The sequence below is a fragment of the Sesamum indicum genome, linkage group LG7 (assembly GCF_000512975.1).
Source record: "Sesamum indicum cultivar Zhongzhi No. 13 linkage group LG7, S_indicum_v1.0, whole genome shotgun sequence".
NCBI lineage: Eukaryota > Viridiplantae > Streptophyta > Magnoliopsida > Lamiales > Pedaliaceae > Sesamum > Sesamum indicum.
In genome coordinates, this window is record NC_026151.1 from 3708415 (window position 1) to 3736329 (window position 27915).

Consider the following 27915-nt stretch of genomic DNA (forward strand, 5'->3'; position numbering starts at 1 on the left):
TTTACCATGGACTATCAATATCCTCTTTCTGCCTTTCAGGCCTTCGCTATCTGTTTAAGCAGCTTTGACACAAAACCAGCATGCGAGTAGTCATTTCTGCTAAAACCACTGGCTGTACCCCAGCGGTTTAGTTGTTTGTATATAGGCCCTTTCTTCTATTTTTTCCTTTTTTCAGTAAGAAGGTGTGCAATCCTGTCATCCTTCCTAAGAAGATTAAGCTTTAGTTATAAGGTGTCAACGATGTGATTTCAATTTGATGCTTATCTATTATGCATAAAAGCTTTGAACTTAAACTATTTGGATATCTGTGTTGCTCATAGGATTTGAGGCAGCACAGTAAAAATGATCTGCTACAAGTTCTTTGAAATGCTTTGTCTAGTGACTGCCGCATAGATATTGGTGATTTATGTGTCAAGTCTTTATTAGTAACTATTGGTTATTTACAGCAGGGCAATACTTTGAGGTAGCAATCTGTTCTTAAATTTTTTTGAATTGCTGGCATTCTTATTATGTTTACATCCGAACATCAACAACTTAGCACACACATATTTGTCATCTACTATAATTAGTAATATGTAATATTCATGTTCAGAGGACATCTTTGTCCTTCTCTTTATCCCTTTGCTGGCAGCCAACACGGCAACCATGGCGTCGAGGCTTTTCAGGATTTTCTGGATCGGAATCACTTGGTTCCAAGAAAAGACCTCTGAGACATCTTCTCCTTATCTTTGGTTCATAAGGAAGTTTCTCCATACGATTCATGTTAAATTCAGCCCTTCGTGTCTCAGGTGGACCTCTTTTGTCCGTTGACTGGATTGATTCCTTCGGAGCATGAGCGACAGACATGTGAACTCCTGGATTTCGTTCTGTAATGGAAACATTGAACACAATGGAGTTATTGATTCCTTGTGCATTGTTGTTTACATATACCTCCTTTGGTTGATCTTCAGTAGTTTTTGCATCTTCTGACTTTTTTCCTTTATTAGAACTTCCGTCTCCGTCAGTGGTTGCTTCAGCCGTTTCATCAGGATTGATCTTGTAGCCTCTATGAATGTGAACTGGCCCTTCTGTTCTTGAAGAATTAGACCCCATTTGCATTGATGCCCCTCTGTTTTCTCCTGCAAGGGTTATAACACTTACAGGTTTGTCATTAATGGCAGTTTTGGGGTCTCCAGCGGTCACTCGGTTGACAAATGTTGAAAGGTCATCCCTGATGTCTTTGTGCAAGGCCACATGCTCTCCACTTGGTTGAGCTGATATCTTTTGAGTATCAGAAATCATGCTTCTCTTCTTCAATTGAGAAGTTGTGGTGTTGGTTTGTTTTAAACTGGGGACAGAGGTAGGTAAAATCTCCTTTGTGTCAAGTGCCTCTTGCTTCTCTGCATTCTTCTGGTTCGATTTACTTGGAATCTCGGCCTTCTCAATGATGTTTACTCCAGAGCCAGATTTTGGAGTGAGAATATTGTTGACTTCCTTCTTTGTCTCTTCATTAATTTTAACCTTTGTTTCTTGCACTACTTCCTTCACTTCTTGAGTTTCTTCAGGCTTTGCTGTCAATTCCATGACTGGCTTATGTTCCCCATTAACAGTGGAAGACTTTTGGGTTGGTGTAGGTGTCTCCAGACCCTGGACAGGGGTGGTGCTGGTGCCAAGTTCCGATGATTTAGACGACGTTACATTTACCTCATCTCGTTTGGAGCTGGTCTCATCCACAGTCTGATTTTTTGAGTGATTAGAACTCTCAGACTTAACCTCAGCTGAAGATCCATTCATATTGGAAGAGTCTGATTTTGGGGTTGGCATAGTAGTCTCTGAACCCTGGACAGGGTTGGTTGTAGCGCCAGCTTCTGATGATTTAGAAGGAACTGCTTTTACCTCATCTTTTTTGGATCTTGTCCCATCCACCGTTTCACCATTGAAGTTCTTAGCACTGTCAGATTTTGCTTCTGCCTTCAGCTGAGGTTCCTGTTGAGTTGTGCGTCTTGCTTCTTTTGATGGCGAATTAGGCTGCATGTGCTTGCTGGAAGTAGAGGATGTCAGTTTAGGAGAACGAGACGAGAGACGAGATGGAGAACGAGGTTGTGAAGCCCTTTGGATTGTGGAGGGGGACTGAGAGCCCATGCGAGAGGGAGATGAAATGGTGGATCGTGCTTGAGGGGGTGCACGAGATTGAGCTATCTGACGAGAGGGTGATTTGGGCTGCGATGAGGGGGGGGATTGAGTAGTTGCAGGAGACGGCATTGATCTTTTGGGCTCATTTGCAGGATTAGTGAAGGTAGTATTGTTTGGCTGGCTAGCTGTTTGCACTTTGCCTGAAGGTGGTGGTGTTGGGGCAGGGGCTGTAGTATTTTTCTGGTCAGTGATCTGCTGTTCTTTTGTAGATGGAATGGTGGGATTGGGAGGGCTGTTGGCCGTGGTGGTTGACTGGCTACCTTGAGTCATGGTTTCATCTGTGGTTGGAGTTGCGGTGGTGCTGGCGATTGACTGGCTCACATTGTGGGATTCAGCTCCAGGTGTAGTAGTAGTAGTAGGTGCGGTGGTGGTTGCTGGTGGGGGTGCATTAGTTTGGGTTGTGGTTGAGCTGCTTGAAGCCAGTGTGACTGTTGACTGGTTACCTGGAGTCTGAGTTTCAGCTGGAGGTGGAGCCATGGGGATGGGACTGTTGGTGTTGGTGGTTGACTGGCTAACATTCTGGGATTCAGCTCTAGGTGCAGTCCTGGGGGAAGAATTGGTGGTTGCTGGTGGTGCTGCAGTTGTTTGGTTTGTAGATGAACGGCGTGTGCCTGATGACCAAAACCGGAAGGAGAATGATGACCTTCGATCCGCCATCAATGTTCGGAAACAATGTAAGGAGAAAATAGGATGGATAGCTGTTTGTTTTCCGTTTTCTTGGGGTTAGTTTGATATGCAACAAAGGCTAACAAGACATCTTATAACTTTTTGAGACCAAAACTAAAGAAAACTCCAGCAAATGACTTGTGTTGTAGTGCTTGTCTGAGTCTTCTTCCTTTGGTTTTTCTTTTGCCTTTCCAGAGAATCAAGTTTGCTTGTGAAACTCATGGGATTCTCCGACGTAATTAATTCTCTTTAGCAAGTCGAGAATCTTTCTCAAAATATGTCGCCTTTTTCATCAAACTTGGTACTTATTCTTTCCTCCAGTTAAAAAACACAGTTAAAAACTGGTTCTTGTCCTTAAAGCAAATTCATTACAGGCAAACACAATGTCTTGGAAAGCAACTTTACAAATGGCCTAATAAAAAAATGGGTAAATTACAACAACTTTTCTTGAGATTTGACATAATTAAAAATATTCATTTGTTGTTTGAAAAATTACAAATACCACCCTGATATTTGTAAAATTATATAATCCTTGAATGAAAGTATTATATTGTCAACTTTGTCCTTACTGTATTTTCTTATTTTGTTAAAAAAATAAAAGTTTATAAAAAAAATCAAACGGAATGGATGGAAAAATTTTAAAAATTATAAAAAAAATTATCCACTTAATCCATAAAAAAGATAAAGTTTTTTAAAAAATAAATAAAATTTTAATTTTTAATCCACAAGAGCATTTTAGTCATAAAAAATGAATGAAAACCTAATGGATGAGGCTAATTGTTAGACGGTCGTTAAAATCAAGGGGATATTGATAATCTTTCAAACAATGAGGGGGTATTCGTAATTATACCAAACCTCGGGAGAGGTCATTTATCCTAAAAAAATCAAAAGTGGCAGATAGCTTGAATGTTGACAAACAATCCACATCTTATGCAAGGAAAGAACACATAATTAAATCCTAACAAGCAACTGATCAAGGGCAGGAAATCTTCTTACAATTTTCAGCAAATTGTACGGCTATAAATACCCTTTCTTCTTAATTTAAGCATAATTACCAAGTTGAAGCTCATTCCTCAATTATCGCAAGGTACAATGTTAAGTTTAATAGTACCATTAGCTGCATAAACATTTTAAAGTTTCTCATGTTTAAGGGCTCAGTCACAGACTCATACTTCAGACAACAGCATCCATTGTGTTTCACATTTCTTGTTTTGCATCATTAAGTTCTCACCCATCAAGATGTGAATCATCTTTCACTAAAGATTCTGGCATCAAGAGATCGACACCTCGTTGTATCCTCTTTCGGCAAAGACAGTTTTCTATAATTACTCTTTTAGACCCCAACTCCTGTCTTTTTAGAGGTAATTTGTACAAACCATGTTTCATCAGATGTTTCAATCAATAGGATCTGTAATGATCTCTGTCTATCTGACTTTCTAGATTCTCAGACATCTTTCTATCTATGATGTAAAAATTAAATCAAGAAAGCCCAAGAATTTCCAGTTTCCATCTGTGTCGTGTCCAAATCCCATACTCACCTCACCTCAGTGCTAGTCACTCAAAGCCTGAAACTGACCTCTAGCTTTTCCTTTATAGGACCAAAAATGCAAAATCTGTTCCGAGCAGTCAAATGTTGCCTTGAGAATGGGCACATAAAAAAACTGCAGTATCCAGGTGCAGGCAGCACATTGGACCTGATAAAGGCATTCCCACATCCGGGACATGCCAAGTCATCTCCATCTACTCCAATGCAGCATCACAAAGGTTTCAATGATCCAACAGTGGTGGCACGGTCTCACACAATGCCGCAGAAGGGATTACAGAATACAACAGTTGCTGACGTACTAATGACTAAGGGAGAAGAAAGGGTTGGATCTTGGCTTTGGTGTCGCTCAGACGACACCGTCTATGATGCTGTCAAGCAAGTGAGTTTCAAAACTATAACAGATTCAAAATCCAGTTAATTCTAACTTCTATATAAGTCTACTTGTCAAAATTTTGCAGATGGCACAGAACAACATAGGATCATTGGTGGTTCTAAAGCCAGGAGAACAACAACTGATAGCAGGGATTTTGACAGAACGAGGTATTGCATCAACATGTTACTGATAAAGGCCTAGGAATAATTACCTAAACACCTCGAGTTTTGAAGTTCAGACATAATACCAAAGAATTCATCAATTTTAAAAAGTTATACTGACACCTAACAGCCAAAATTATATTACAAATTATCAACTTCTAATCATAAATATCATGCATACTGTTCATTGAAACAGACTATTTAAGGAAGGTGGTCGGACAAGATAGGTCCTCAAAATATACTAAAGTAGGTGAAATAATGACTGATCAGGTTGGTGTTCATATTCACACAGGTTTCATGTCCTGAGATCTCTTTTGACTCTTTACTAAAAGTTTTTATTCCTGGACAGGACAAGCTGGTAACAGTAACATCAGACACAAACATTCTTCATGCAATGCAGCTCATGACAGGCAAGTATTGTTATATAAGGATGAAATATACCATAAAAGAAATGGACAATAGGTCGATTAGCTGAGTCATACATAGATAAATGCAGCATAATTCTTGACATAGTTTATTTATGCTTGCAGAGAATCACATAAGACATGCGCCAGTTATAAATGGGAGGATAGTCGGCATGATCTCCATTGTTGATGTTGTTCGAGCAGTATTGGAGCAGCAGCATGGAGAAGTGAGGCAACTAAACGAGTACATCCAGGGAGATTACCGTTAGAATTCTATGAACATCTGGAACAAAGCACGTGTCCACAAGCTACTTCAAACGTCTACCAAAGGTACAGCTATTATACTCTGAAGCAAAGTTGCAACACGCCCTCAATTTGTGACAAACTACTCATGCCATCACAAAGATCCTGAATAAAAGTTGGCGAAGGACGTGTGTTATGAGACATGCGGACTATTCTCACATATGACGTTCAACCATGTACCACAATGAAACATTGTAACCATTATTCCCAGCAAAAGATCTTTGACTTGCTATCTTTCTAAATGCAAACTTCTGTTTTACTAGTCATCAAGTGTGTGCTCACAAACTTCTGTTTTACTAGTCACCAAGTGTGTGCCTCTATCCATTCGTATGTTAAAGTTGGTCTGATATATATTACCTCAGTGGATCTAACATTCTAACTATGAAATTCGACAAAATCAGATCAAAGCAAATACAAAATGTGAGCATACAAGAGATGGCACGAAATTATCTTTAGAGACTAGCATTTCAGACTCCAGATTTATTAAGAACTCAAATTAGCCATTCCCTCAATGCAACAGTTTTCTTTATTCAAATTCACCAACCTGATAAGATAAGATGCCACAGAAATCAAGGTCAGGGTTAGGCTCGACGAAAAATGGTGTTGATCATGTCAAATTGTTTCTGGGTCAAACTTAGCCAAAGTAGTTTGCAGGGACTGTAGTTCATGTTATTGCAAAATCTGCAACCTACTTCCTCAGGTTTCTGCATTTGACCTGTTTGAGGTGATTCTAAAACTGATGAACTACATGGTTTTGGGCACAAAAAGAATATACATGCAAACAGAAGGTAAAACTTACTACAAGTCTAGGTGAAGTGCCACTAATCTAATGAAGCCTCAGCACTCAATAATCATTTCGCTTTCTTATGCAAAGACATGACTTACAGGTGATAACCGAACTATCTGATAATTTATCTCTTTTCTGGCGAGTACTTGTTACTTCTATGACTTGTTCCCACTGCTCGAGATGCCGTTAGAGCTACCTTCAATGGCTCAGATAGTACAAATCCCCGGGCTTCCATCATTCCATGTATCCTTCGAGCATCCTCAACAAAGCCGCCAGCTTTAAGTGAATATATAATCTTTTCAAAATCTGCAGACTCCAGTTGCTCAATCTTTGACTCCAGAACTCCTAAAGCTTGAAGCGCCTTCTTCTCAGCCCCAGACTTAATGTACATGTCACAGAGGCTTATATGGAGCTTTAATGGAGGAGCCTCGCCCTGTTCAGCAATCTTATCCAATATCTGTTCAACTTCATCAAAAAGCTCCAACTTGTTGAACCAATCAACAAGAACAGTATAAGTAGCAACCCCAGGCTCAATTCCATCCTTCTCGAGTTCCAATAAAAGATTTAAGGCTTTGTCCAACAAATTCTTCTTTTCATAAGCAGCAATCATACTGGCTGTGCATCTATCATCTGGCTTGTGCCCAAGTTTCATCATCTGATCAAAATTATGCCTAGCTTGGTCCAGGTTACCGGCTCGCTCACATGCCTCAACCATTAATGCACAGGATTCTTGACTCGGCTGGAATCCAGCAAATTGCATGGTGGTGGAAATTCGGTCAGCTCCATTAACATCACCGACCTGGGCAAAGGACTGAAGCAAGGCCATATATATCTCCTTCGTAGGCTTTATGTCCCTCGTTTCCATTTCTCTCATCAAAGACTCACCTAGTTTTGGTTGACCAGCATTCACATGGGCCATGATCATCGAATTGTAGACCTTCATGTCAGGTTGAAAGCCATGGGCCCTTAAGCTTTCAAATGCTTCTTTGGCTCGATCAAGATTTCCTGATTTACAGTACATGTGAACAACAATGGTTAACGTAATAACATCAGGAAGAATTCCATTTTCATTCATTTTTGTCAGAATTCTCTCGGCATCTTCCAAGCGATTTTCTTTAGCAAGAGCATCAATCAGTTTTGAGTAGTCACGTACGTTTGCTTCGAAGGACTCTTCACCAAGTACAAGTTCTGCAATCTAAATCATGTAATTAAAGGTAATCAAGCTGAGGTCTAAACTTATAAAAAGAAAAATTGAGACCATATTCTACATTAATTATGAATATAGAAGACTAGAAGTCAGAAGAATGTTTCTTTCTGTTCTTTTTCTTTTACCTGATAAATAAAGACAAAAACACAAACAAGATAGAAACAACAAAAACATGCATAATGTTTGGATTCGTTTTCTAAGTGTTTTGTGGAGATAGAGAGAGAAAAACAAAGATAAATAAGTGTGTGTTTGAGATAGTATGTATGTTTGGATTTTTTTTTGGAGATAATATAAAATAACTATTATATGTTTAATGTTGTGTTTTGGGAGACAAAAATTACTATTCATTGTCAAATCATGTCTTTTTTATGTATATTTATGTATATGTGTGTTATATATATATGTATGTATTTATGCTAAAACAGTTAAAAACACCTAAATAAGGTGTTTTTGAATTATGGCAAACATTGGGTATGTTTTGACTTGTCTTGAAAATAATTTGGAAATGAAAACAAACATAGTGATGGGGTTTAATGCCCACAATTTTCTTTCTGGAACTGACCGGAGAATTCTCTCATTCTTGAAGGCGATGAGTTTTTTCTGGAAAAGCACTTTAGTTAACTGCTTAATGTGACAGATTGCCTGCACCCTCAGCTTGCTCACCATGGTTAACACAAAATATTCACTTTTTAAGCCTCATCTACAACACCACCTCAATTCACTTCTAATATTCCAAGGTGGACAAGGGGATTGTTGGCACATCCCCGAGCATCTAAACTTAATATCACGCATTATACCAAGTCAGTATCCGTACAGAATAGTTAGATAACTACTAATTCCATGAGCAACACATGGGACCTGTAGACCTGGGCCTTGGGGAAGCAAAGGTTAAGGCAAAGTTAACATATTTACTGAAAAATTTAAAACATGTGCTGTGATACATGAATTCATTCAGCAATCAGACACAAAGTTAAGTGTCATAAAATACAAAACCCACCAAATTTCAATAATGCCTGACACAATGTATTCCTGTGTCCCCTCGTGCAATAAGTGATCTGATTCTCGCTATGAATTTTCAGATACACGCAGTTATATATATTACGCACAATCATTCACTTAGTTATGTATGCATGCTGGAGTAGTAGATAAACCCTAGATATTAAAACAGCAACAAATATACAATCACTGTATGCTTTAATGGATTAGGGCTTCATCAGAGTATAGGCATGAAAACTCAAACCACATAAATGAACTGAGAACTATTCAACTAAAAATTACACATCAAAATAATGTGTGAATTAAATCCATCAGGAGGCTAATGATCCAATCACAAAGACCATTCGCCCATCTAAATATTCCACAATTGTCAGACTAACAGATTATTTAAAAGAGAGAGGCACTCTCCCAATGCTATCTGTTGATTGAGAAACTTAACTATTCAAAAAATATCTAGTATAATTTAAAGTCTCAAATTCATCACAGATGAGTTTTTTTAGAGAACATAATCAGACTTTAGCACTTAGCAAGTAGAGCTAAATTGCTAATCATATTCCATTCAAACTTGAGAATATGAGCTATAAGATCATAATTCTGAATGAGAATAAAGTATTTAAGCATCATCCACATAGAACAATATAAATGAGTCTATTCCAGTTAAGACAAAATTTAGAGTTGTTTATACAAAGCTTTTTAATGGTTGGCTGAATGCTTAAAACTCCTCCACATGTATGACAAACACATATACTACATTTGGATGGAATTACATTGGTATTATTTAAATTTGTTTAAGTGCTTCAAGCATGATTCTTTAGATCTCATTTTTAATAAATTTTAAACATTCCGTTACGGAATTTTATTAGGAACATGTAACTTTCTTAAAGAAAGACAATGTTGGAGGCACAACTTGGTCATACCAGCATTGAAGAAATGTGTATCTTCATAAAAAATAACTTTCTTCAACCTCAAAACACTATGATCTAAGCTTAAGAATTTGAGAAAGAGCAAAGTTTTGATACCTTGAAGTATATATGAGGATTCTGTTCTTTTAATCTATCAAGAAAAGCAATCCAGTCAACCCTGCTAGGTTGGAGAAGGCCTATCCATTCGCCTAAAAGTGGAGCAGGATCATCTGCTTCTTGTAAAGAGAGGATCTTATCAGCAACAAGTTTGCATCTACCAGATATTGGCTTTGGCTCCTGAGGCCACATAACTTCGCCACTCTTGTGAACTTTATCCGCCACCTCAGCCCATTTTGGTTCAGATAAATCAAGTCCATAAATCTTGTACTTGATCTTCCCATGTCTTTTTGGAAGAGAGACAATCTTCTGTTTATCTTCAGCCACATTATCATTATCTCCCACCCCCTCTTCTCCAACAGCAATTTCTTTTCTCAAATGCTCTTGCCCTGGAGATTCTGTTTGGGCTTCCTCTTTCCGAAGTCGTTCTAAACTCTCATGGAACTCGCTTTCCTCCATTTTTTGACGAGCCCACTTGAACCTGAGCTCTCTTAGCATATCCCCACGAATGCCCACTTCACCAGCAAACCTGTACATCTCCTTAACTTCCTCAGACTGAAGAAAAATCTTCATTTTCTCTTTTTTCTTCTCTTTTTCCATGTCTTGCAGAACTACATTGCTAACATCCCACACTGTTCTCCATAAATCCTCACTGAAATCCTCAGATGGTGTTGATGCAGCGGATCCAGTCATTTGCTCAAGCCCACCCTTTTCCATCTCTGATACAACCTTCTCAACAATAATCAAAAGCATCCCATCAATCGTATTCTTGTCACAGTCAGGATAAACTTCAGAGAGCTTTTTGCGCATTATCCAAACAAATCTGGATAAGAACTCATTCATGGTAGCATCATTTTCTGATTCAAGTTCCACATTACTTGATGAGTCATTCAAATTAACTTGTTGTACAGTGTGAATGTATCTACACAAAGGTTTATGAAATATTGGGTTTTTAGGGCCACCGCCGAAACATGAGGCATGATAAGATCCCGATGGATGAAATAAAGGGGGTACGCAGCTGCTAGTGATCGCACCAAATCTGTAACCAGAAGAGTATGAGGACAATCCCCTACCATGTAGTTTTGATATTTTGGTAACTGTGGATCTCCGGAAGAAGCGCCTCAAATTCATGTCTATGTTCCTCCTTAGCCTCAAGAGAAGTAATGGCACCAGCTGATATATGGTTTATGATAATAAATGGATCCAAAGCACCAATTCCAATGAATACCAGATCCAACTGTAGACGACACCAATCACAAATACATAATTGGAACTACAACATCAAAGGCATACAAGTAGCCAAGTGATTTTTCCTGCATTTGGAAGACACCAAACCCAAAGGTTAGAAACAAAAGAGACTGTCCTCAATTCTAAAACCAATCCATCAAAGGAAATCAAGCATTTGGTATATGAGTCATTTTTCAATAGAACCTAATACGAAATGATACCGAAAGTTCTTCCTAAAACACATCAAAACCATCTATATTCTAAGAACCCACCACACAAATCAAGAACATCCAAAAGAATTCGAAGAATCCTAAGCTGAAGCTGAAGTCAAAGATAAGGAATACATCCAAATTAACATGTTTTGGGACAAACTATTAAAACCCTTTTCATCCAAATTCTCACATCAAACTGGAACCAGCAAAAACACGAATACCAAGCTGAACGACAATTATAGAGAGAAAAAGAGGCAATTACCAGATCAGGTTGAGAATGAGGAAACTACTAGTGCAGAGAGTTGAGTGTGAAAAATGCACAAAACCCTATTAAAACCCTCGACGGAAATCCGAACCGGTCTCTACCCGAATGCCAAGTCCAGCCTAAACTGTAGGGTCTCTTTTCGTGAAATTCGGGTTTTATGCTTTGGGCTGTACTCAACACTCGGATTAAATCAGTACCATGTCCAGCCAAGCTATTCGGCTGACCCACTCCAAATTAATGGGCCTGTCGTGGAGCCAATACATTTCATCAAATAAAACTGCTCTGTAAATGGCCGAATCAACATAAATTCCAATAGTATAACTCAAATTTGATTTAACTGAATTTGAATTAATTATATAGCAAATGTAATATATTTATCATATCATCAGTATAAAATTTAAGAAAAAAACTAATCACATGACAAGTGCATTTCACTTGCTCTATGATTGATTTGCTTTAATACACTTGAATATTGTGATTGGTGTACAATTTAGGAAAAGTAACCAATCACATGATAAGTATATTCTACTTATTTTGTGATTAATTTGATAAAATAAAACTTGATTTGAATAAATTGACAAAATTATATGTATTTATTATCTAAGACCATAATATAAGACCGAACAAGTCATACATTCATGAATTTCCCTGCGGTAATAGACTCATTACTTGATTATAGTTCTAGTCCATTTTACATTTTGAGAGGTTGTTGTCACAAATTTATTTTTTGAATATCAATTAGAGAAAAATTATACTGTCATTGATCAATTGATTGAATTGGCATCATTGAAGGAGAGAGCCATGGGTTCAAACTCAGGTTGTCCCCGACTCTTCACCCTTAAAATTCATGCCTAGTCAAATTAAATAAATCAAATTGAAATAAAGGGAGATATATCGAGACTTACAAAAAAACCCCTTTTTGTTTTTAATTTACAAGTAGACTTACAAATTTTTTTTAAATTATAAAAATTCAAAACGTGTCCAAATGTGTCAGACACGCCTCCGAAAATGTTGGACACACGTGTCTTCTTTTTTTTTTTTTTTGGGACATGGAATCCGCGTGTCCGACATGTGTTCAAGGAGTGTCGGTGTTCAACACGTGTCCGACACTGTATTGGGTAATTTTTCAGAGTGTCTGTATATTATAGGGACTCTTTGTTCTTGCAATTTGCATAAATAACTCAAGGGTACATTAGAATAAACTTTCCTAAAGTTTATTATAATTACAGATACTCTCTTGTTATTTAAAAATTACTAATACCCCCTTGAAATTTGATGAAATTTGGAGATTTGAAATTCTCAATTTTGTCATTGCTGTATTTTTTTAATTTTAAAAAAATTGTACGAGGTTGATGAAAATTAAAGATTTAAAAAATTATAAAAATATTATTCACTTAGTCTATAATTTTTTTTTAATCTTTTTAAAAATAAAAAAAATATATTTCATAATTCATAATGGTACTTTGATCAGTCCACCACAAAAAATGAATGAATAAATTTAATGAAAACTAATTAATTGGACTAATTCTTAAACAATCATTAGAATTAGAAGATTATAATAATTTTTTGAATATCAAAAAAATATATATAATCATGTCAAATCTCAAAGTAGCTCTGTGTAATTTACCCATAACTGACAAACCATGCAGACAAAGAGTGACAAATCTGACAGCTTTTTGACCAATTAAATAAAATTAGTTGGCTCTTTGACTTGATATGTATAGTGGCCACCTTATTTTATTACAGTGTAATCTTGAAATTTCATAATTTTGTCCCAAATTTATACAATGTCGATGAACCAGAAATAAAACAATCACACATTGATCTAATATTTGGTCCAAGAAGATAAATAAAATATAATATTATCCTATCATGATATATCCTCAATTTTATCATATATTAATCTATCCTACTTTAATTCCACCACACGAATTAAATGATACCTAAACGTAATCTATATATAGTACACCAATCTAAAAATGGAAAAGACTCAATATATTAAATAAATGAAAATTAAAAGGCTCTTTCACTTTCATCTAATGGGAATAAACAATATTAAACCATATTATAAATAATTGTCTATGATACGTCACTAATTGAGGACAAAAATACGTGGAATGAATGATAATAAATTAATAATAATAATAATAATAAATTAAATTTAGGGATAATTACAGCTTTCAACCCTTGAATTTGCTGTAATTATACGTAAACGTCATGTAGTTTGAAAAATTACATCTAGCACCCTTAAGGTTTGTTTCCGTCTAACAAATATGTCCCTTCGTTAGTCCAAATTCACCTAATTTACTGACAATTAACAACAAAAGTTAGAAACAAAATTATATTGACTCCTTATTGACTTATAGCAGATCAAATAAATCTTTTTACGTGAAAAGGCATATTTTCACCGTTATAAGGGTAGTTTAATATGAAAAAAATTGTTAGATTTGTAATAAGTCAATCAAAGGTAAATATCAATTTTCATTCAATTTTTTTAGTTAATATTCAAATCCAGTGAATTTTGACTAATGGAGAGATTTATTTGTTAGATAAATACAAATTTCAGGGGTGCTAAATATAATTTTTTAAATTATAAAAAATTTACGTATAATTATACTAAATTTTATAGGAGGAAAGTATAATTATTCCTTAAATTTATAATGTCAAATCTGGCGAGCATATATCTGCTACACCAAAGTTTGTGCATACACCTCATAGGCCTATCTCCTTATCTTCTGGGGCATTTCTCATCTGTAAAGGATCACATTGCTCCTTTTCCATGTTGATTGATGATTGATTCAACTCTTTGGAAATCTTTTCCCCCAAATGTGTCACCCCCTTTATTCAAAGATTCTGTTAAATGTTTGGTCCTCAATCCAACTTTTTGGTCTTTGACTTGGTTTTAATTAAGGATTTGAATCTTCTATCACACTTTTATATTACACTAGTATCATTTTGATATATAATTGATACGTGTTTTTTTTAAAATTAAGTTATATTATAATTTAAAAGTGGGACCGTACAAAAATATACTCGCGAATGTGACATTAATGTGCAACACGCAAGTGTGATAGAAAACTCTTTATCCCGATCTAACTCACATTAATCTCGTTCATGCATTTTTTTACTTGTGACAGGTCAAACACAATTCAACAGCTTGTCATGGTCTCTGTAGATCTAGGGATTATTAGATGCCAAGATGCAGTTATACCGATCCCTACATATTCTGATACCTTTGACTCTATACGTATTGATAACCATCCGCCCACTTGTGATGCATCATTTTGTCAATAAGAGATTTCGATCTTCAACCCTTAATATAAATTTGAACTAATTTAAGTATACAAGGTTTTGGTCGAGGATTTCGTGATCAAATTTGATGAGTTTTCTTCTAATTAAAATTTTTAATATTTTTCAGACCGAGGTGTACACAATTATTTTTAAACATAATCAATCAATATTAACCTCAACACGAATCAAATACCACACTTTATGACTAAAATGACATAAACGTTATTGCAGTTAGTATTTTATTTCTACATACTCCACACTTTTATCATAAGTATTGATACGAGTTTGTACAATTCTACTTGATAAGTTTCTAATTTGCCTGTTTGCTTGTATTTTCATTCTCAGTGGAAAATATATATTTTTACTTTTGTATAGGTTTTTATGTGAAATGAAAATATATTTGGATCAGTTAATGAGATTATATTTTATATTTAACTATGATGTCAAATCAATATGTTTTCAGTAAGAATACGTATAAACGAACATATCCTTACCATAATAAAAATTAAAACTAATCATGTTGGATGTAGTAGTCTTAGGATCCAATTTTCTTACATGGAACATTAAATTATTGATAGTTTTATTATTTTATTGTTCAAACAAATGATGAGGTTGTTGGTACATGATTGTTTATTGCAAGAGCCTTTGAAGGCCTCAAAGAGTTGAAGCATATAACAATTGGTGTAGATGTCCTAACCTAGTAGTAGGACTAGCTCCAAGAATTTATATATATAATTTGTGCAACTTTCACTGAAAGAGATGGACAAAGATAAGGATTCTGAGACATGAAAGGGGGTGTCCTATTTAAGATTCTTGCAGCATTTTAACCTGAATATTACCCAATGAGAAGGGCCCTCCACATGCATGTGGGCAGTATCTCAAACCCATGTCTTAATTGCTACTTGCCCTAAAATGTGGAATTTCACTTTTTTCCATTGAACTTTTGGGAGATTAAGAATGTACAGAGATAAGCACAGAGACAGTGAGTTCTGGCATGGGCAACCTCAATCTCCATACTCAGAACCAGAACTGGCTGTCCCGGTCCGGTTTACGCAGACGATGAAACAAAAAAAAAAAAACAAAAACAAAAACAAAAACAAAATCTGCAAATGTAAATAGTAAGGTAGTTCGATGTAAAATCTTGGTGTACGAGACATCATAGGAGTCACATGGACATGGAGTCTTCACCTCATGCCATGTTGACGGGGTAAAATATGAACTTTTATCATTTTACATACGGATTGGAAAAGAAATATCCAAACATGCCAAGGATTTGTTGTTTTCGGCCTGATGTTGGGTTGAACCTAAAATGTGGACCCTTAATTTATTCAGTGATATGCGACATTATATTAGAAAGTTATATGTTGACTGTACGATGGGTCAAAACATATAAATACTTTTATTAAATGTCGAAATCATGTACTGTTTTATATTTCATTTTATACCTCAGGATCTATATTCAGACGAACCTACTGCCTAACATTAGGAGACCAAGTTTGTAATATAAACAGTTGACAAAATTATAGTTTTGGTCCTGTAACTATAAGTCGCTAGCACTTTTAATCTTATGACTTACTCAATTTACATATTTAGTCCTTTGTTTTTTTGACAAATTTTAATCATGAAAATCTCACATTTGGTTATTTTCACTGAAATTTAGTCCAGTGTTGGAAATTTTGACCCATTGCCCTATAGTTACAAAATAAAAAATGATATCTACTTCAGTGTGAACCAGATCAAAATTATCAACACATGACTAAATTTGTCAAAAAAAGGACTCGATATGATATCCTCATGACTAAATTCGTCAAAAAAGAAAAAAGAAAAGACTAAATGTTTAAAGAGAGTAAGTTACAGGACTAAAAATACTAATAACTTGTAGTTATATGACAAAAAAATGTAATTTCGCCTAAATAGTTTTATTTCCTTGAAATTTGTGCGACTCATAGAGGACTTGGTTGGACCGTCCTCAACTATACGAAAACGACCTTAACCAAATGCTGATTAATTTATAATTATTTTTCGTATTATATTACATTATTGGAATATATGAGAAGTCCAAGAACTAATGAGTAAAAACGAAAATGTTCCGAACAATTTATTATTATCATTTTAAAATGAATGGAGTGGATTCCTCAGATAAGAGGGACTGTAGGGTCAAAATTCAAAGGTAAAGAAGTGGGAATCAAGATGGTCATGGTAGCAAGTTCCATTTGATTTTCAAAAGGCAATGCTGATGAAGTAGAAGATTTGGAAGGATTGGGAATTGATTCTAATCCAATGGGAAGAACGTGAAAATACATCACATTGATTTAATATCCAGAAAACTGATTCCAGACAAGTGGAATAGGTTTGGAGAATCACTTGGTATTTCAAAGGTGTTCAGTTTTCAGGACAAAGTAGAGAGCCCCATGTTAGTTCTACCTGGAAGGGCTGTCAAATAGGGAAGTAGTATATATGTCCATTTTGCTGACCATAAATCTTGAGTGGGAATAGGAAAATTAGTGTATTTGTTGGGCTAAATCAGTACCTGGAAATGTGGAACACAACATGGGACCATTGATTCTGTCGAAAGTTTGAAATTCAGTGTGAAATTGTCTAGTAATAATCGAATTCGAAACTACTGTCAGTTTGTGACTGAGCGAAAGCGATAACAATATTTTTTTTAGAAAAGTTGAATAACTCATCTGAAGCTTCAGAGAATTTATAAAATTTGACATTAGGCAAAAACGTAAAAGAGATTTTGCTTTGATAGGAATTTTGAAAAGATTTGAGTCCGACATGTATTTAAATGATAAAATTGTAATATAATAGGCCTTAATCTAAGCTATCTCCATATTAACTTAAACAAATTAAGAGAATTGGCTAAAAAACTACTCTAATATATGAGCAAACATATGCTAAATTATTAGGCCTAAAAGATAAGTACAAAAAATATTACGAATAATTGAAGCATGGAATTTCAGCACGAATGATGACCCCTCACTCTATAAATTTTGAAGGGTTTCGCTTCTCTTTTCAAGAAATCATGTGCGAAAATAAATTTTATTGGAAGAAATTTAACATTTAATCATAGTTAATTACCACGGTTTAATTATTAAAAAAATACCATGATCGAAAATAAATAGCCGTAGCAAATAATTTTTTAGCACAGCCATCTAACGGTTGTTAGTCGTAATTTTTGTGAGTATAGTTAAAATATTTGTTGGATCATAGTCATGACAAAAATAGTTTTTATAGTAAATAATTTAAATTTTAGCATCAGGTTTTGTTTGACCATTATTAATAATAATTATTTACCACGATTTTAGTCCATTGTTAATAAAATTGTATCCAATTATAAATTTTCTTCTACTGATTTAAACCAAAATTTCTGACAAATCATGCACTTGAATAACTACTCTTTGAAATTACGTAGATTCAAAAGTAGTTGAGTAAATCATATGAGCCCTCAAGTAATTACTAACAGCCGCTCAGCATACTCAGGCAAGAACTGACACAAGATTTCCTAAAAGAATGAAGAACATAAATAGCAGGCTTCCCCGCCTAATTTAAGGACAAAAACACAATTACATGACAGATCAAACAACAAAGAAAGAAACCTCTGGAATGTTGCACACAACATGATGAAATCACCATTTCCAAGTCTTATCTCATCCTTGTAACGACCAAACATCATAGGATAAACTCTAGAAATCAGAGACAACATAAATAGAAACAATACTCAATCTTTCTTGACCTTGTTTGACCGTTTGTTACGTTTAACTACACAGTAGGTTTCGAACTTACTGTTCTTGAGAATTTGAGTGGTTGTAGCTGACCTCGATTCAAGTTAGAATTTCTGATAGGAGGCGACCAAGAATCTCGCATCCCAGAATCCAATCAGCAACTTGTCAGACATGTCCTTTCGGCCGAATGAAAAATCAAACACTAGTGAAGAGAACAATGGATGAGAATATGATATGGTAAGAATAAGAAACAATATCCCACAAAAGAAAAGAGAGGGGGGGAGAATATCTTGTGCATTTATCATTTTATGAGAGTATGTTGTCAAAGTGTTGCGCATCTATCCTAACTAGTAGGGGCTTAGGATTGGGAGGATCTAATCCCCACCAGCTGGTAATGAGAATTCCCCATGTAATCCACTTGCTCATGCTGATAATTATAAAAAGACAAGAAAATGACTTTTCGGGAATTCAGGCAAAAGCTATTATTACAACTCTTCACTTGTTCTCTTTTCCAACTTTGTTCATGTTCTAAACCCCCCCCCCCCCCCCCCCAGCAACAAAAGCAAAAGAATAGCATCTTTCACAGACATTTGAGAGAGAGAGAGAGAGAGAGATTCCTCAACTAGCTCTCTCTCCCTCACATTTTCTTCTTTATATAAAGAGTGAGTCTGGCAAATCTGTCACTAACACACTTGCATTTCCCCCCTTCCTTCAAAACAAAAACTTCGGCTCTTTTGTCTTCTATCCGTTTCAATCTTTTGTTAGACGTACAAGCGCCCCCAATCGACTAAGTATCACTTGTTTTACGACCTGTAGTTTGTACGGTGATGGCGTCGAGCTCCATGACATCCGCACGTGGCTCAGCCTCAGCGTGGACGTCTAAGCAAAACAAGCAGTTCGAGGAGGCTTTGGCAATGTACGACAAGGACACGCCTGACCGTTGGCATAATATAGCCCGAGCCGTGGGTGGGAAGTCAGCAGAGGAAGTGAGAAGGCATTATGAGATCCTGGTTAAGGACATTATGCAGATAGAGACGGATCAGGTGCCAATACCTAACTACAGAGCCATGGGGAGCAACAGCAGAGGATACGGCAATGAGCAGAGGTAACCATTAAACCCTCGTAAAAATTCTTGCCCAAATCAGAATCAGGTTTAAGATCAGTCACATGGCAAGTGTGAATTACTCATAGTCAGAACCGTGTTAATCAACTAATCTTGTTTGCATTGTTCATCAAATGATCGAAACTTCTCATTGTTTTCTCTTACATATATGTTCCATTAAGACCATCATCAGTTACAGCATGCACCTTCTTACAACCTAGCTATCCACGAATCAAGAAATGTGATCATAAACGTAAAGAACACCTAAACAAAGTCTTGCATTCCCATTTCTAGCTCGCACCTGTCGGTGTTAAGGTTCCGTTTCTGTTGGCTGAAGCCACGGATAGGCAACGTATTCCTTTCCTCAGTATTCTTACAAAACCTACCACATTATCAATGTAATTTATTTCTAGACGAAACCAAAAACAAATCTAATATGCTTACTAGTTTTAGATCACAGCACATGGCCTTACACTCCTTCCACCCCACCTCAATATAGAAACCCCATTATATCTTTTTGTAACGTCGATAAGGTCATCACATGATACAACTATATTTTTTAAGTAATCTTCACATTCTTGCATTAATCCCAATCCTATGCACCAGACAGCAGTTCCTGGATACCTGTGTTAGAATAAAAAAAGTATGCGTACACACTAAAAAACATACATTATTGCAGGACATTTGTGAAGAACCGGCTAGAGTCATTGAACTTGATCTTTAACACAAATATATGCTTACAAAAAACTATGATATTCGGCTGATCAGGTGTAAGAAAAAAGTCGGTTACTTAAATGTCACTCGAAATAACCTCGAGGATTCCCTGGAGGTTAGCCGTACCATGATGTCAGATAATAGTCCTCCAATGCTCAAGTCAGCATTCCATGATCCTAGTAACATTTCTAGGGATGTTACAGTAATTTCATTGGTCTAGCTAAAAACTTGACTTATAAGCCCCTCAACAATGTTCTTGATTAATTGATGAATGATAACAGGCTTATCCCATCTATTTCTTGATGCAAACAGGCTTCTGAAGAATCTGAAACTGCAGTGATGAACTTATCTCGATTGAGAGTAAATACTCGTTGTTTACCTGAAGACGGTCGTGTAAGAAAGCAGACGCATAAGTGTAATATACGTTGGGCTCCCGTGTGATGAGAGGGGATTTTTCGCCGTCTGTTTCAGCATTTCAGTCATATGTTTCAAGAAACACAAAGAATTGTAGTGTTACTTCTGTTTCTCCTACAACGTTTAAAGCTAGCGGAATAAGATGAATGTGTCATGTTGCCTGAAAGTGTACAATAACATGTTTTCTGCTCTTGTCTTTGAATTTCATTGCAAACATATGTTTTAAGGTATGATGTTTGATTCCCATAATTTCATCCCCATAAAGATGCATAGATATGCATAGTATGGAATTTATGGCGAATTAAACCAATCACATAGCGATCATTTTTTCTAAACTGATCACACTATAAGTGTAAGGGAAAAAAAGAAAAAAGCTGATTCAAGCAATGGAGTGGAGATGCGGGGTATCGATCCCCGTACCTCTTGCATGCTAAGCGAGCGCTCTACCATCTGAGCTACATCCCCAGACGCTACAACAGTAATTAGTACATATGTTGACTGTGGGTTATGATTTTGACTTCTGGATATGGGTAGTTGATTAGTTAGTTCTTATTCTTTCCTTTTACCCAAACAAGATAAAAAGAAAAAAGGTTCCCATGATGTCTAATGCCATCTGGTTGAGGTTCCATAAATAATTTCAAGTTTTTATTTAAAGTTTATTGAATATGTGAGTATTTATCTCATGTTACGTGAATTATTGTAATTTGTTTATTCTTTTTAATTATATTGATGCATTGATTGAATTAATGTGCTGCTCGATTTGTTGAGATGTTAATGTAATCATATAATTACCACTTAGAAAGAAGGATAAATTACAACTACCTTCCATAAGGTTTGACATAATTACGAATACCCCTTGTTATTTGAAAAATTACCAATACCCTAATTTAACGGTCGTTTAATAATTAGCTCAATCCTTTAAGTTATCATCTATTTTTTTTAGTGGACTGACCAAAATGCCATTATGGGTTAATAATTATAATTTTATTTATTTTTTAAAGTTTTCTAATCTTTTTATAGAATAAATGAATAATTTTTTTATAATTTAAAATTTTTTCCATCCTCCCATCGGTTTTTTTACAATCTTTTAATTTTTCTATTAAAAAAAATATAGTAAAGACAAAGTTGATAATTTCATATCTCCATCCAAGGATTACATAATTTGTCAAATATTATGGATACTTGTAATTTTTCAAATAACTAGTGATATTTATAATTATACCAAACCTAAAAAAAAAGAACATCGTAATTTACCATGAAAGGAAAGTCAAGAAGTACGTTGATTTTTAGCATTGATTTACAAGTTTTCCCTTTTGCTTTATAAAAAAAAAGGAATAATAATAATTCTCTGTTCTATTGACTTTATATTTTAGAATGTACTCCATATAAAAATGTGAAAATGGAATATTTTCTAATTCTAATTTCAAAGATTTCTTGTTTCTTGATACCAATAAAACACCTATGCAATTTACCCAATGTGTGATCATTATATGTGTTATCATTTTTTTTAATATATAATTCTATATATATAAATAAAATATTTACTTTTAGAATTATTTAAGATTTAAACCGTTCATTGCTACAAAAATAAATCTTAAAAACATCAAAAAATTTTAACGACGTTAAAAACAACTAATGAAATTTGAGTGTGTGCACTATTTCAAAAAATAGAGGATTTTTTGCACATATTTTTAATACAGAGGGGTTTTAATTGAACTTTTAAAATGCAGGAAAATTTTATGCAATTTATCCAAATTCAGCTCAAGTTTATTCATCCAAACGCAATATAAAGATATTTAAAAGATAAGAAAAAATTGCACAGCACCCCTATGGAATGCAAAAAATTGCTAAAACCTATCTGTATTTTTGGAATAGTCAGAAAAACTCGCAAGAAATCTAAAATTCTAAAAATAAAAAAAGAAAAACCTCCCCTTTGTAAAGAAAATGCAGAGCTGCAATTGGAATAATATTTTAACCCATTTTTGACATTTTGATCTATTTAAATAGATAGAATTGCCCATATTTTTGCAATTCTTTTAACAAAGGAAATTTTCAGTCGAATTTATTAAAACAAATGAAAATTTCCCAAAAGATGTTTGGGCCCTCAAAGTAACCAATGGCAATCCCCTTAAGGAGGCCCACTACGCCTCCAAAAGCAACGGTTATTGCCTTGTTCCCCTCCACCTCAGCTTCCAGTTTTCACATTCATCTTTCATAATATTTATTTATTTTTTTAATATACCTCCCATATATTATATTATTTGGTTAATATTTGACTAAATATATAATAAATCCATGCCCTTTTTTGGAAAATAACTGGCTTTCAAAAGCTTAATCGGTAGTTAATACTATCGTTAATCTTATAATGAGGAGTTTAAATGATTTATAGGCCTCTTCTGCTTAGTAAAGTAGATTTTTATGAAAAAATCGTAACAAGCAGTGCAAAAAATACATTGCAAAAGACAGGCACCAATTACGGCATGCCGTACCATTTGGCACAATGAGGCCATGTACAAGCTCCAATGCTTTCCTTGCGGCTTTATGAGCATCACGAGTTTGTTCATAAAGGACACCTCTCATTTGGCTTCTAGGTATTATGGGCTTGTCCTTAAAATGGTAATTTATTAAGAAAAAGGACGTATTTTCTCTTGGTGACTCATAGATTTATGGACCACTGATTAAGAAGATAAAAATACAGTGCTTATAAATCATTCAAATTCTTCGTCCACAATCGCCTCATTGAAATGAGAAGATCTTAAAGTTTATAAAAATCATTCAAATATTTTATTTATAATTAACGTCGGGACGTATGACAGTATCACAACTATTTTTAAAAAAATACCAAGAATGTTGATTAATTTTTATACACTACAAAATAATCGTAACTTTCATTATGAAAATGGTTCACAATTTTTCAAACACGTAATGATGGGAAAGTGAAGTCAGTAAAGGGACATAACATATTTTTTTTTGCTGACAACAAGATTCAATAAGAACCACACAATTTAATTGTTCGAATTTGATGAAGTTGTAGGATTGTTCGAATTTTGATGAAGTTTTTAGGGTCTAAAAAATTCTGATTCAGGTCTGATAATTTTTAAACGATCTCTAATTGAGTAAGATCATAGATCCTGAGAAGAATGTTTGAAGAAATTTTGATTATAGACTTCCATACATAAATCAATGAATTATTTAGAGGTTTAACTCATAAAGAATGTTAGGACAACAAAAGTTATACACATGGTATGGAGTATATATACATATAAGTATTTTCAAATTGCATAATTGTATACATACGAACCGTCGATACAATTTTGATCGTGTGATTTTAATCAATCTGTACATTTATGGGTTTCGATTCTAGCCATTTAAGGTATAAACAATATATTTTGCATGTTTTTTTTTATGTTATTTTAGGATATCCAAATGTGATCCCCACATTAATATTAGTATTTTCATATATAATTACTTATTGTAATAATTGTTCTCTATTAATTAATTATTATTGAATGTGGGAAAAACTTGCAATTTTAATCACGTAAGCAAAGATTAGTGACAATTTCAACCCCATACAATTTACAATTTTGTCATGTAATTTTAGAATTTCGCACATTGAAAACATATCAAACGATAGGAATTTATTAAAATGATCGGAAAAGAATGCACGTGACCAACTAAATTAACTCGGTGCATTTTTCAACCAATTTAACAAATTCCTATTATATTTATTTATAATATATAAAAATTTTAAAATTACAAAATAAAATTATCAAAATTGGTTTGAGACATCGAGATGTAATAAACCTATTAATCTTCTTAAAAAATATTCATTATGTTTGGATTCGTTTTTTGAGCGTTTTATTGTGTTTTGTGGAGATAGAGAGAGAAAAATAAAGAGAAATAAGTGTGTGTTAGAGATAATATGTATGTTTGAATTTATTTTTTGAGATAATTTAAAATAAGTATTATATGTCTAATGTTGTATTTTAGGAGATAAAAATTACTATTCATTGTCAAATCATATTTTTTTTAATATATTTATGTATATATATGTATGTATTTATACTAAAACAATTAAAAATACCTAAATAAGGTGTTTTTGAATGATAATAAATATTAAATATATTTTAATTTGTTTCGAAAATAATTTAAATATAAAAACAAACATAGTGATTATCTTTACATAAGTAGGTAGTAGTTGGGAAGTCGTCTTACATGTACATCATGTCATGTCATGAGCTTAAAACTATGTACAATTTAGAAGAAAATACACAATTTGAGAAAGAAAATTTAATATGATTGGATTAAGTCTGAAAGAAGACATAAATGAAGCAAGAAGAGCAATTTCTTGCAAAGATTTCGTCATCTCAACGTGTAATAGACAACACTTTCTTAGGACTATGATTTAAGCAGTGAAACTTGTCTGAAACGGATCATGCCCCACAACTCCACCATCCATGGCTTCACCCCAGTGTTTGAATTTAAATAAATTAAAGCTCCCTTCCCTCAATTTTCATATAATTATGAATATTTTATTATTATTTAAAAATTATAAATATTTTTAGATATTGAAGAAATGTAAAAAAATTATTAGGATGAGTAGTCTAATAATTTGTAAAGTATTTTATCTATAAAATATTTCAATTTAAAATCCTTCAAAAAATATATAGGCTAATGAAAAGCTATCGAAAGTTAATGAAAAGGACTAGATATTAATCGGACGTTAAAATAAGGGAGTTATTTATAGTTATATTAAATTTCAGGAGATATAGGTTATTGTTTATTTTTTTAAAATTTTTATCTCAAAGAATCTATAGCAAGTGAAATTTACTCAAAAACAAAGGATAAAGAGAGCAAAATAACTTTGAAAAATATCACATTTTCATGCAAATGCAATATATAAAATTTAAAATAAAATAAAGCTGATCCAAAGTATATATGGATAAACCTGCACCAAGATTTCATATCAGCAAAACATTAATTGATCAAGGGACAAACATCATCAATATCTAACATATAGCCCATGATTAGAAACACAAGATTTGCCATCCTTGAGCACATGAAACCTAGGAGACATTCCTCTTGGATTTTGTTAAAAATTCTCAAGTCCAAACCTTATAAAAAACAACAACATGAAATCAAACTCAAAGAACCCTCTTCCCCGTTCCGATCTTTTATTACAAATTAGTGATGCATTACATATCGTAGTTCAGAAATACACATAATGTCTAAAAAAAATATTTTATACACGTGTCGTATATATATTAATAGAATAGAAGCACCGCATCACATGACACACGATGTCTAAACAAATATTTTATACACATGTCCTATGTATATTAGTAGAACAGCAGCACTGCATCACATATTGTGCGCAGTTTAATATACAAATAACGTGTAAAAGAAGTATTTTATAAACGTAACATGTATATATCAAATATATAAAAATATTTTATATACGTAGCATGGTGTGTATATATCAAATATAATATGAATATTTTATATACGTGACGCGTATATATCAAACGTAACAGGGAGTAGTCAAGAACAAGAATGAGTGAAATTTACTTTACATTGGAAGAAAGAAGAAAATAAATGGATCATAGAATAGAAAAACCATCAAATTAATTGAAGAAATTTGAGTAGATGAAGTTCTTACTAATTTAGAATTAAAGCATGCATATGCAATATTGCAATGCCTATCAACATACCATTAATTCTACTACACTAAATTAAAATGCCATCCCTCCAAATGCATTATATATATATATATAGATGAAGTCTAGAATTCTTGGGGATTTTTCTTGGAAGAACTCTTGTTATTATGCATCCAAACTTTGAAAACCTGTCTCTTGACTCCAACCTCAGCACAAAACCTCTGCACTTCTGTGTCATCTTCTCTGGGGATCCTCCACCCCAGCTTCTCCGCGAATTCCAGCATTTTCTCCTTCTGCTCCGCCGTGAACTTCGTACGAAATCGCTTCTTGGTCACGAACTGCGGCGGCGGGGGCGCTACTGCGTTTGAGTGAAAGGCGTTGAAGTTGAGTTGAGCGCTGGAAGAGTCAGTGCCGGCACTTCCACCACCGCCGCCGCTGCCGAAAGCCATTTTGACGGGCTGTACCATTGAACTCCAGTGGGTGGCGCGGTGCTGGCTCATTGAGGGAGAGGGGAGGGGGGCAGGGAGCTGAAGGGGGTGCACCATTGCTGCCGCGGCGGCGGATTCGCCGTGGTGCTCCTTGCGGTGGAAGTTGCGGTGGCAATTGCAGGCGGCGCATTTCAGGGCTTCGAGAGTTCCTTCTTCCCCGCTGGGCATGAACTCTCCGCAGCCGTCGGTGACGTTTCCGCCGATGCTGGCAGCATGGTTCTTGAGGCATTCGCGGTAGCTGATTCTCAGGTTGGTGGGTTTATTGGACTTGGATCCGCCGGAATTCGGGTCCAAGGTTCTTGCTTTCTCCGGCGCGCTTATCGGGTTTTCGAGGGAGTTGATGTTATAGCCTAAAGAGGGAGCTTGCATCCTCATTTCCTTGTCTTCACCAGGTATCGACGACATCTCTGCCTGTTCTTGACAAAACCCTAAAAATTATCTCAACCACGACAATTCCCTTACCAAGTGTTTATGGTAGTAATGATCAAAGAATAGCTTAACTAACTAACTACAATTGTCTGAATTGATGATCCTGATAACGCTCAGGTTGTGTACAAATCTGACCAACCCACAACCCAAAACGTGAGAGAAGCACACAAACAAACCAGCAAAAACCATCTCAAATCTTGAACTCTACAAACCTCGGTAACACCAACTTAAACCCTCACTAATCAAGATTTTCAAAACAAACACACAAAAGGGCTGCAGGATTTCATACTATAACAACGAGAAAACTGAAGATTAGGAAAGAATGGGGGAGGGGGGGTAGTGTAAGAGTGGGGTGGGTGTGTTCTTGAGTGTGTTGCAGTGGTTCCAACAGCCAACTAAGTATCCAACAAGAGACAGCTCGGTTGCTTGTGATGAAGCTAAGGAGAGAGAGAGAGAGAGAAAGAAGAGAGAGAAAGGGAAGAAAGAGGAGAGATGAGTGGGAAACAACTGATGAGATTAACAATCGATCTGAACACAAAAAACAACCGACAATGTCATGTTCGTCCTCTCCCACGCCCTGCCACTTGGTCCCATCCCACCCTTCATTATTGCACACCACCCCATTTTCCTTTCTTTCTCCCTCTGCCACAGTTCCCACGTACCCTATTTCCTTTTCACTTTCCACACCCCTAAATCCAAAACAAATGACGCGAATAATGCCTCTGTATCCTGATTTCTGCGCCTGGATTTGACA

General features: G+C 35.0%; 6 protein-coding genes and 1 non-coding gene across 8 annotated transcripts in view; 3 read left to right on the top strand and 4 right to left on the bottom strand.

Moving 5' to 3' along the window:
• The window catches only part of LOC105166290 (tubby-like F-box protein 5), a 3130-nt gene extending 2878 nt beyond the window's left edge, over positions 1-252 (top strand). The window contains exon 6 of the mRNA XM_020695424.1: positions 1-252. This exon is cut by the window's left edge and continues 24 nt beyond it. Within this exon, the coding sequence (XP_020551083.1) occupies positions 1-90 (90 nt within the window). The 3' untranslated portion in view covers positions 91-252.
• LOC105166129 (flocculation protein FLO11) lies at positions 394-3194 on the bottom strand. Its single transcript, XM_011085366.2, has one exon. It carries the CDS (start codon positions 2827-2829, stop codon positions 589-591), a length of 2241 nt encoding a protein of 746 aa, XP_011083668.1. The 5' UTR covers positions 2830-3194; the 3' UTR covers positions 394-588.
• LOC105166291 (CBS domain-containing protein CBSX3, mitochondrial) lies at positions 3869-5730 on the top strand. The gene is made up of 6 exons (XM_011085598.2): positions 3869-3925; positions 4435-4763; positions 4843-4924; positions 5115-5188; positions 5268-5328; positions 5449-5730. Exons 2-6 carry the CDS (start codon positions 4443-4445, stop codon positions 5589-5591), a joined length of 681 nt encoding a protein of 226 aa, XP_011083900.1. The 5' UTR covers positions 3869-3925; positions 4435-4442; the 3' UTR covers positions 5592-5730.
• Positions 6207-11456, bottom strand: LOC105166130 (pentatricopeptide repeat-containing protein At5g39710). Of its 2 annotated transcripts, XM_011085370.2 has the most exons (4): positions 11336-11456; positions 9635-10947; positions 6511-7607; positions 6207-6340 (listed from the first exon to the last, which is right to left on the bottom strand). In XM_011085370.2, exons 2-3 carry the CDS (start codon positions 10763-10765, stop codon positions 6537-6539), a joined length of 2202 nt encoding a protein of 733 aa, XP_011083672.1. In that variant the 5' UTR covers positions 10766-10947; positions 11336-11456; the 3' UTR covers positions 6207-6340; positions 6511-6536. The 2 variants fall into 2 exon arrangements, with proteins under 2 accessions (XP_011083672.1, XP_011083670.1); XM_011085368.2 differs by having other exon boundaries at positions 6207-7607.
• LOC105166131 (protein RADIALIS-like 3) lies at positions 19029-20841 on the top strand. The gene is made up of 2 exons (XM_011085371.2): positions 19029-19462; positions 20486-20841. The coding sequence occupies exons 1-2, from the start codon at positions 19185-19187 to the stop codon at positions 20511-20513; spliced, it is 306 nt and encodes a 101-aa protein (XP_011083673.1). The 5' UTR covers positions 19029-19184; the 3' UTR covers positions 20514-20841.
• On the bottom strand, positions 20980-21052 carry TRNAA-AGC. The gene has a single exon. It is a non-coding gene; the product is annotated as a tRNA-Ala (tRNA).
• LOC105166132 (zinc-finger homeodomain protein 5) lies at positions 26196-27891 on the bottom strand. The gene has a single exon (XM_011085372.2). The coding sequence runs from the start codon at positions 27135-27137 to the stop codon at positions 26370-26372; it is 768 nt and encodes a 255-aa protein (XP_011083674.1). The 5' UTR covers positions 27138-27891; the 3' UTR covers positions 26196-26369.

What these genes read in the sequence shown, in the direction of transcription:
- LOC105166129 (XM_011085366.2), bottom strand. Translation starts at nt 2,829, where the DNA reads ATGGCGGATCGAAGGTCATCATTCTCCTTCCGGTTTTGGTCATCAGGC.
- LOC105166291 (XM_011085598.2), top strand. Translation starts at nt 4,443, where the DNA reads ATGCAAAATCTGTTCCGAGCAGTCAAATGTTGCCTTGAGAATGGGCAC. An exon ending in AGGGATTTTGACAGAACGAG is followed by an intron (nt 4,925 to 5,114) that starts GTATTGCATCAA and finishes TCATTGAAACAG; the next exon opens with ACTATTTAAGGAAGGTGGTC. An exon ending in TGCAATGCAGCTCATGACAG is followed by an intron (nt 5,329 to 5,448) that starts GCAAGTATTGTT and finishes TTATGCTTGCAG; the next exon opens with AGAATCACATAAGACATGCG.
- LOC105166130 (XM_011085370.2), bottom strand. Translation starts at nt 10,765, where the DNA reads ATGAATTTGAGGCGCTTCTTCCGGAGATCCACAGTTACCAAAATATCA. An exon ending in ATCCTCATATATACTTCAAG is followed by an intron (nt 7,608 to 9,634) that starts GTATCAAAACTT and finishes TACATGATTTAG; the next exon opens with ATTGCAGAACTTGTACTTGG.
- LOC105166131 (XM_011085371.2), top strand. Translation starts at nt 19,185, where the DNA reads ATGGCGTCGAGCTCCATGACATCCGCACGTGGCTCAGCCTCAGCGTGG. An exon ending in GGATACGGCAATGAGCAGAG is followed by an intron (nt 19,463 to 20,485) that starts GTAACCATTAAA and finishes TGATGCAAACAG; the next exon opens with GCTTCTGAAGAATCTGAAAC.
- LOC105166132 (XM_011085372.2), bottom strand. Translation starts at nt 27,137, where the DNA reads ATGTCGTCGATACCTGGTGAAGACAAGGAAATGAGGATGCAAGCTCCC.